Source organism: Apus apus, chromosome 4 (genome assembly GCF_020740795.1).
Source record: "Apus apus isolate bApuApu2 chromosome 4, bApuApu2.pri.cur, whole genome shotgun sequence".
NCBI lineage: Eukaryota > Metazoa > Chordata > Aves > Apodiformes > Apodidae > Apus > Apus apus.
Genome location: NC_067285.1, coordinates 45,012,000 through 45,021,817, shown reverse-complemented (window position 1 = coordinate 45,021,817; position 9,818 = coordinate 45,012,000). Strand labels below are relative to the sequence as shown.

The window sequence follows — 9,818 nt, the reverse complement described above, 5'->3', positions numbered from 1 at the left end:
GTGAACATATTTTGTACACGTGTCTTCTCAGAGATTGTAATAATTATAGACTCAGAATCACGCACTGATTTGGGCTTCAAGATCATCTAGTTCCTCCCCTTGCTATGGGCAGGGACACCTCCCACTAGACCAGGTTGCTCCAAGACCCATCTAATCTGGACAGTCTTCCAGGGAGAGAGCAGGCACAGCTTCTCTGGCCAACCTGTGCCTGTGTCTCACCACCCTCTCACACTTAAAGAATTTCTTCCTCATGTCTAACCTAAATCTTCCCTTGTGGGAAACTGTTCTTTTCTTCCCCTCTTCCAGTTTAAAGTCATTATTCCTTGTCCTGTCACTCCATGCCCTTGTCAAGCTTCTTGTAGCCCCTTCAGGTACCGGAAGGTTCTCTAAGGTCTCCTCAGAGCCTTCTCTTTAGGCTGAACAACCCCTCACCATGTCTCCATAGCAGAGGTGTTCCAGCCCTCTGATCATCTTTGTAGCCCTCCTCCAGAGTCTCTCCAGGAGCCCAATGTCCTTCTTGTGTTGGGGGCTCCAGAATTGGACACTACTCCAGGTGGGATCTCACAAGAGTGGAGCAGAGGGGAAGAATCACCTCCCCCGACCTGCTGGCCATGCTTCCTTTGATGCAGCCCAGGACACAGTTGGCTTTCTGGGCTGCCAGTGCACATTGCTGGCTCAAATAAGGATGTAGATGCTTAGACTCAACCTACATTTGTAGTGACACTTTTTGTACTGCCAGCTGACATAACCAAGACTTTCCATGTTTGCAGTGCTCTGCAGATGTTGATTTAACTCGTTATCTCACCCCCACATAGTTTATCAGAAAAGAAGAAAAGCCAAACAACATGACTTGCCCAAAGCAAAGCGCATTGTCATCAGCAAAGCCTGGGCTGGAAAGAAGGGTGATGCTGCAACTGGTGGCATGGGTAGGTATGGAAAGCTTTCTAGAGGGAGAAAATGTGAAATTTGGGAAATCGTGAGCTTTGAAAACCGTTACCATTCCAACAATGAGCATTTCTTCATCTGCCACCAGTACTCTAACTATTTTGGAAAAGGAAATCTGGTGGATAAATCAACCGTAACCTCGCACACGTTTTTTCACTTAACCGCCCCCCCAAAAAAAAATTCCAACACGCAAACACGTCGTTTATTTCAGCGCCGTTCTTAGCATCCCTGAACAGGAAAAAACAACGACCTTCCAAACACCCTCAACAAACCCAGCATCCCTCAGAGTCTCCTCACAGACCCCAGCACGGCTGGGGTGGCCTGGCCGGCCCCCGATTTGCCTTCACCGGCGGTGGCGGAGGAGGAGGGCGCGCGCCCCGTGAACCCAGAGGCCTGCCCTTCCTTCGGGGCAGCGCACTTAATTTCTTGAGGCAGCACACTTAATTTCTTGGGGCATCACACTTTCTTGGGGCAGCACACTTAATTTCTTGGGGCATCACACTTTCTTGGGGCAGCACGCTTAATTTTCTTGGGGAATCACACGTTCTTGGGGCAGCACATTTAATTTCTTGGGGCAGCACATTTAATTTCTTGGGGCAGCACAGTTTCTTGGGGCAGCACGCTTAATTTCTTGGGGCAGCGCACTTAATTTCTTGGGGCAGCACGGTTACTTTCTCGGGGCAGCCCAAGGAACCAAGGCAGCTGTTGACCACTGGGTCTGATCTTCGCCATTACCTGCCGGTGCCCTCGGCCCTTCCCGGCTTGGCACTCCCGCCGCTCCCCACGCGTACCCTGGCGTCTCCGCCACCCGACGTCTCCATCTCGGACGTCCCTCTGACGCCTTTTCCTCTTCACCGATTCCCCCTTTTCGCCTCCGAGGCGGGATTCCCCCCCCAACCCCCACCCCGGGGGGGGGGGTGCTCGGGGTGACGGGCCCTGCCCCTGCCCCCGGCCCTGCGCTCCCCGGGGCCGTTGGCGGCGCCACCGGGCCCCGCTCGCGCCCCAACGGCCGCGCCGCGCGGGCGGCCCGGCGCACGCGCAGGGCGGGGGGCACCGGGCGGGCGGTGACGTCAGGGCGGGCGCGAGGAGCGGGGCCCGCAGGTGCAGCCGCGTCCCCCGGGCCGGGCGGGAGGGGCGCGGGTCGAAGGCTCCTGCTCCTGCTCCTGCCCCTTCTCTTTTCCGCCCCGCCCCGCCGGTTCCCCGGCCGCTGTGCGGGGACTGTCCCGGCTGCCCCGCGCCCGACGGGCGGGCCGGGGGTCGCTAGGGGGAGGTAGGGCACCGGCGGACGGGCCCGGGGAGCGGCGGCCCCGCCGCTTCCCCGCGGGAGGCGGCCCCCGCGCGCCCCCCGCGGGTTTGCTTTCCTTCTGGGCGCCGGCGGGTGAGAGGAAGACAGACGTGACTTATCGGTTGATTTGTTTGTTTTCCCCCCCCGAAGGGCGGGGGAAGACCGGAGACCTGCGCGGGGAGGACGCGCCAGCTGGCGGAGGCAGCCCCGTCACGGGAGGAGGAGGAGGAGGAGGAGGAGAAGCCGGCGCGGAGCCTCGCCTCGCCTCGCCTCACAGCCCCTCCGCCGCCACCGCCTCGCCCGTCCCTGGCCGCCGGAGCTACCGGCGGCCGCCCGTCCTCATGATGGCCTCAACCACCACCTGCACCCGCTTCACCGACGAGTACCAGCTCTTCGAGGAGCTCGGGAAGTAAGGACGGAGCCCGGCGGGCGCGCCTCGCCCCCGGGGGAGAGCGGCTTGGGGCTGGGCAAGCAGCGTGGCCGGGGCGGTGGGGACGGGAGAGAAGGCACCGCTGGCGGGGAGGGCTCGGTGGGGTGAGCCCCGGTGGGGTGAGCCCCAAAACCCCCGGGGGGGGAAACGCCCCGGCTCCAAGCCCTGCGCCCGAGCCTTATCCACATGCGGGGCCGGGGTTTCAGGCTCCGCACCCGCCCGGCGCCCCAGGTGTGGACGGCCCTGTGGCAGTGAGAGGCTCCGGGGGAGCTGCGCTCCCGCCCCCCGGCGCGGGGGCTGCGTTATCGTTGTTATTATTATTATTATTATGACTATCATTATTAATCAATGATTTCTCGCGGTTAGGGCTGTGCCGCGAGGGGGGGGGCGGTGCGGGGCGCGGCGCCCCCTGGCGGCGGGGCGGGAGGCGGCGCTCGGCCCCCATCGCCATGTTGCGGGCCCGGCGGGGCCCGGCGGGGCGCGGGGGGGGACGCGGGGGCACCGCCAGCCTGTCCCCGCGGCGTGTGCCGGCCCCGGGGCCACCGGCAGCCTGCCCTGCCTCCGGGCGTTGTGGCCGGCCCTTCCTCTCCAGAGCCGACAGCTGGGTGAATAACATCCAGGCTGATACTCTCTCTGGAAATCCCTTTAAATTTTATTCCCCCGGCGTCACGCCTCTCTCCCCTGAAACCTGTTAAAGCCCGGGTAACGGGAGTGAATGTTGCGTTCGGGCTGACGCTCCCTGTGTGTCCCCCCTTTCTTGGTTTCCAGAGGGGCGTTCTCCGTCGTGAGGAGATGCATGAAAATCACCACCGGACAGGAATACGCCGCCAAAATCATCAACACCAAAAAGCTCTCGGCTAGGGGTGGGTATATTCTAACCTGGTATTTATGGTGCCTCCTCCCCGGTTTTTGCATTCTTGTGGTAAGCGTTAAAAAATAATAAAAACTGCAGAACTATTTGATGCATTTCTTAATTCATTTATTTTTGTTTCCTTGGTGGTTTTTTTGTGTTGTTGCTTGGTTTTTTTTTTTTCCATTTCCTTGGTGTGTGTTGTGTTTTTTTTTTTTTCCTGTGTTTAAGTGTTTTTTTAAGGGCTGACTGCACAGAGGTCTGAGGTTTCTGTGAGGACGTACAGATGCTAAAACAGTTTTAACACACTGCAGCCTCTCTTGTTTTGTATCTGAAAAACTTTGAATGTCAGCTTGCGTTTTGCAAGCTAGTTTTTTTGCGGGGAAAGGTTGGGAAACTGTCTGCCATTATAGCTTTTATTTAAAATATTATAATTTTACTGGGTTTCCTTTGCATTAAGCGTGAGCATCAAGGCCCATCTGACTATAATTTCATGAAAAAAAAAAAATATATATATATATATATACTTCTACCTGATACTAAACTTTGTTGTGAAAAGAAAATTATGTTAGGGAAGAAAGTTGCAATTACCTGAACTAAGCATTTGTGAAGCAAGTCATTCGGATGAAGTGGTAAACAGTTACACTGTTACGACCCAACTATCATACCTGCTGCACAGCTTGTTTAGGCTTTTCATGCGATGTGCATATTTCCTAGATAATTTACATTTCAGTTGATACATTTGTGATACATTTGAGGTAAATATACACATGCCGTGTGTTACTGTTGCCCGAAGCACGCCTTAATGGGTGGGCTGTCGGTTGCTAATCCAAATCAGAGTGCTTGTGCTACGATGTCGGGGATTAAGGATTATTGTCCCTTAACGTTTTCTGTGTTTTAATATGAATTTGTGTTGTGGTAAATAACATGGAAGTGAATTAGCAAACAATGTCAGTGTAAAAGTGGTTATGGCCTGTTTTTTGGGAGGGTTTTGGTGGTTTTTTTTGTTGTGTTTTTTTTTTTTTTTGTGTGTGTGTTTTTGTTTTTTCTTCTTGTTGATAGAAAGGAATCACTGCAAGTAAACAGCAGTTTGAATTCCTTCATTAAATTCAATCATTAAACATTTCAGCTGACACTATGGCACATTCTGGTAACATGCTGTTATCTAATAATACTTTTCAGCTGATCAGAGTTGTGTGAATATTTTTACCTTTTGCTGAATTTTAGTCTTTGTGCTCTTGCTGTAGGGTGTTTTTTTTCCCCCCTTTATCTTTCAAAAGGTGCTTAAATTTAAAATATTCCTTTGTAGAGTTACAGATTTAAAGGGAGAGGCTAAGAAAGTGGTAATACTTGCAGATAAAATGTTTTCACAAGTTTCCTTGAAACAGATCTTCCTTTTTTTGCTAGCAAAATACCAAGATCTGTTGAATTATGATGCTTAAAATAAATAGCCTCACCCTGTGTGATTTTATAGATCTAAGAACTTTTCAGCATGAGACTGTAGTGAGATCAGCACCAGGTTACTTATGTGCCATGAATTTTATGTACGACAGGATAAATCTTGACATGCTAGGCTAAATTAATAAAAACTCTGTCTTCTTTAGAAATCATCGTTTGGAACATATTATATTTCAAGCTTTTGTGCTGTTTTGACTGTTCATGCGGGACCAAGTTGGTCCTTGGTGTAGCCCATTAATCAGCTGAAGCATATGTAGGAGAATGCAGCTCATAAAGTGGAATAAGGCAAAATTCTTCCAGATTTTTCCACAGGTTGACATGTAGACACGTCAAGGAAGGGGTTGCACTTGAAAGCTGGACTGAGAAATATCCTTTCTTATTTGAACTCATGTGATGCCATCTCCATGAGTGCAGGGAATGCATTTCCATCTTTTTTTAGAGATCTGAGAAATATTTGAGGTTTTTTTCACTTGCTTGTTTTTGGGGTTTTTTTTTGGTGTTGGTTTTGTGTTGGTTTTTAGCTTTTTGAAATCTACTAAACTGCTTTTGAAGAGGAAGCTTCTTAGAGAAATCTTCAGATTCTTATTAGGCAATTCTTTAATTGCAGAAAAGAGTACTTTATTTGCACTGGGGGTGCAAAGCCTAAACATTGAAAAGCCTCAATCTGTGATGCTTTCTGGTGGCTAATAACAGGTAAACAGCTTATAAACAAGTTACTGTTAAAAACTTAGTTGTAAGTTTAATTCAGTTTGCATCTGAACTGCTTTATGACGAGGTGGCAGTTCATTGCTGTTTTTCACATTTCTTACATGAAAGAGCAATTACAATGTAAATCTCAAGGACTGTTCACTGTGTCAGCTTCATCTATGAGCAGAGTTCAGAGGTTCTTGGCTTGGAAGTTGCACATCCCCTGTGCAGTGCCTGGCTCTCTGAAAGTCTTTTAAGCACAGTGTCAAATTTGGGCCTTCTTGTTTGCGAGATTGCAGAAGACCAGTTTTCACTGTATAATATGGAGGAGTCAAAACCCTCAAGATTAAAGAAAACTTCTTTAAGATGGCTTTGAAATAAAAAAATAATTTAACTAGCTTTAGCTCAGCCATGACAAAACTTGTCTCCATCCCTCCTTCCCCTCAGCTATAAATATTCTTGGAGATTTATCCAAATCCTTAATGCAGGAGTCCTTCTAAACTGAGGAACTGATCTAGTCACAGACTTACACTGGTGAAGGTGTGTTCTCCTCTGTTTCCTTTATATAGTTACAGGGCAATTTAAAATTCATTGCTTGTGTCCAGAGGCATGGGCTTTGATTTCAATTTGGAGGGGAAAGGAAGCTGTGCCCCTGGTTCCAGCAGAAGTAACTTCTCTGCTTTTAGGTTGGTGATGAGTTATTTGTGTCTGCTAAGCTCTTATTTACAAATTGTGATAAAAAATGTAATACAAGCGCTTTAAATTATTATTTTAAATCTATGACTTGATGTGGCAACTCCAATTTCATCTTTTTCTGATTGAATAGAAATTAAAAATGTTTGCAATTTCAGTATCTTTATCTCAGTGTAGCAGAAATGCTTTTGCTTGTTGAATTACATGTATTCTAAAAGTATTCTTAAGCTGCACTTAAGTTCAGAGCTTTGGGATTTATGAAGTCATCTCAAGTATTAAATTGATATTAAATATTAGCACCTAGTTTTGTATCAATAAAGTATGTTCTAGACAAGCTTCCATGATTTGATTATGCTGATGATTTTTACAAAGGGGAAGATAAAAAGGTATGTAACATACCCCTCTAAAATTAAGTGCAACAGTGAACAAGCACACAAAACTAAAGTGAAGAATGTATTTGCTAGTTCTGGGTTCTGTATAATTTCATCTGGTGAAGTTGTTGGGGTTTTCTTACTATTCAGTTTCTAAGGCGTGCTGTTCTGGACTTCTCTGTGTTGCTTTTCTTGTATCAAAGCCAGTATAGATAAAACATTGTGAAGTGACTACTTTTCCCTTGTACATTCCCAATACCAAGTCATTAACAAATAATCTTTTTCTTTTTGCCCTTATCTGCATCTTTTATTCTCTTTGAGAGTCTTCTGGCTTTGATTCAAGTTGATTTCACATGAACAGATCCCATTTTTTTTAACTGGTTTGGGCCTTACTATCTGACTTTTTTAAAAAAATAACAATGGGCAAGAGTTTGCTTCTCTGATCATACTTGAAAAGATCATTTACTAATATATTTTTACTGGGTATCATTTTTGCCAATAATGCAAATTCTCTGTAGTGGCCAAAAAACGTGCCTTTGACGGCAATTGGGCATCCGTGAGAAGAGGATGATGTTCCAGTCCATTTTGTTTTCTAGGGTGCTTTTGTGAATACTGCCCTGCCACACCTCTCCCCGCCCCCGTGTTGCTGCATCAGAAATACAAACCACTTTGTTTATGGGCACTCTTGTTATTAGGAGTGTAAGAATCATCTGGAGGTTGTCACTTCTTTCTTGCTCTCTGGAGCTTGCGGAGACCAGCCATTCCATTCACTTCAGTGAGCTTTTGAGCTTTAAGCCTTGGAAGCTTCACTGGTTATTTATGTTCCTTCTTAGCAAGAAATTTCCCCAATATTTTTTGAACATCTTCCTGTACTTCAGAGAAGAGAGTATTTCCTATGAGCTTGTGCCTACAGATGTGAGGCATAGCCAGAGGTGATGAGACTGATTGCACTGCCCTGCAACAAGCCCTGATGAGTGAGGAGGCTGAAAACACCCTTTTGGAACAGAATTTTAGTGGAGCATTGAGTAATCTTAGTGTGGGAAGGGTATATCTGTGTCAAAAGCTGTCCTAAGTAGAGCACCTCATGTCCTAAGTAGAGCACTTGACATTTAAAATATGTGAGGGAGATGAATGAAATTCAAAGCATATCAGGTGGTATTTTTTCAGTGTCGTTTTTCGTGACACAGAAACATTTTTTTGTTGTGTCTTTGGACCAACATTTCCTATAGTCAGGTATCCTGTGTCAGTCAATGCCAGATGTTTTACAGGAAGCCAAGCTCTAATAAGGCTTTCTGCAGCTCCATAGGAGGAGAAAATAATACTTCCTAATCCTAGCTAAAGATCTTAATCTCTGAAGCACACATTTACCTGTGCAAGTTTATTGTAACACATGGGTTTTTTATGCTAATTTCTGTTGTTACATACTTGTTAAATTATTCCCACACAGACACGACTAACCTTAAAGGCATATAGTTGCCAGTGAAGCAGGTTGTCTTTGTGAGGGCAAGAATTAAGCCTGGGATTTTAGCTATTTTCTTCAACATCTTGCTCTGCTCTGTTTCTCAGGTTAATTATCTGTTAAGAAGCAGTATGTTTGCCTTCCTCCTTGTGTTAAGAGCATTTCTAAAAATGATTTTCCCTAGTATATAAGATTTACCTGCTAATGTGGTTGCCTGTTTTTAATGTTTGTGCTTTTTCTGTCCTTCAGGTTAGTCATGGCATTGTTTTCAGTTTGACATAGATTATGTGATTTGACATGGATATGTTTGTATATTAATCTGCAAGGATTTTGTTTCAATTATAAGTCACCATAATTTAGCAGGCTACTGGTTCTGTCAGTGTTAAAATTGTGTCCATTCAGTCATTTCTCAGAGTAATAAAGAGCACTTGTAAGAGTGTTATTAAAAAAAAAAAAAAATCCAGTGTTTGATTAGGTGTTGTGTTCTAAAGGTTTGAGGCTTTTGTTATACTTTGTTTTCAGTGAAAATCTGAAGAGCTTTCAAATACCAGTGAGAATAAGGACTTCAAAATGCATTGTGTTGAGTGTTTGTAGGTAGTAATTTATTCTAACAGTTTAAACTAGATTTTAAATCATTTTTTCCTGGTAGTTCATAGGTAAATTATCCATAGCAAATATTACATTATTTCAATAATGCCACTTCTGTTATTCTTTGCAAAGGTTTCATTTTCTCTCTTCATTTTCAGTATTCTTGCTCTCATGGAGATTCTCTTCATAGCTCAGACTTTGAGTCTTTAACAAATTATGTTGGCATTTGAAGATGTTATCCTGAAAGTTGAAGTTTGTTGAAGTGTAGCTATTGATTGCAATAGATACATGAACCAAATCCAAAATGTAAAGTAACTTGGGGGCAGGCATGGAGAATTAAAAAGGTCATCATCTGTCATCTGAGTTTGACCAAGCATAATAAGGGTGGGGAAGTACGTAAGAGAGGTCTTTCTGTCCAAACTCCCAAATTATTAGGCATGCCTGAAATTATAAATCAGTTGAATGCATCTGCCCCTCTTGGGAGCTTCCCATTTTTTCCTCGCTCTGTTTCACCACTGCTTTGGCTTGGACCCCTTCTCCACTTTCAGATCACTTCCACTGAAGTGTTTACAACAAAGAGATTCTTAGGGTTTTGCTTGACTGCCACTTTCCTGCCATTTTCTGTCAGAAGTTGCAAATTCTGCCACCAATATGCACTAGTGTGTGTTCAGTTACTGCACACTAAAGACTTTACTGTGCATCTGAACATCTCCACTCTCAGAGTTGCTTCTGTTGGGAGAGAAAGATGAAGTAGATGCAGGGGAAAATACACATTGGATACCTTTCCTCAGCTTCCACCTCTGCATGCTGCCACTGAAATGTAGATGTGTTCTTTTCCTCCAGGCCTGGGGGAAGTTGTGTTCCCTGGAAATGTTTTTATCACTGATGTCCAAATCATGCTTCCAGATTAAAGCTTTTGGTCAAATATGAAAACAAGGAAATGAGCACAATGGTAAACACCTTTAATGTAGGTGGGTTCTGTCTGTTTGCACATAATACTGTACATAGAAAACATTGGTTTATGTCTGTTATAATCTGTAACAACAGGTCAG

At 45.7% G+C, this 9,818-nt stretch overlaps 1 protein-coding gene across 22 annotated transcripts in view; it reads left to right on the top strand.

Moving 5' to 3' along the window:
- Positions 1-2,467: 2,467 nt before the first annotated feature.
- Positions 2,468-9,818, top strand: part of CAMK2D (calcium/calmodulin dependent protein kinase II delta) — a 142,374-nt gene continuing 135,023 nt past the window's right edge. For all 22 annotated transcript variants that reach the window (XM_051617988.1, XM_051617982.1, XM_051617970.1 and 19 more), the window contains exons 1-2: positions 2,468-2,639; positions 3,429-3,523. In XM_051617988.1, the coding sequence (XP_051473948.1) occupies positions 2,572-2,639; positions 3,429-3,523 (163 nt within the window). In that variant the 5' untranslated portion in view covers positions 2,468-2,571. The remainder of the gene's footprint in view (positions 2,640-3,428; positions 3,524-9,818) is intronic.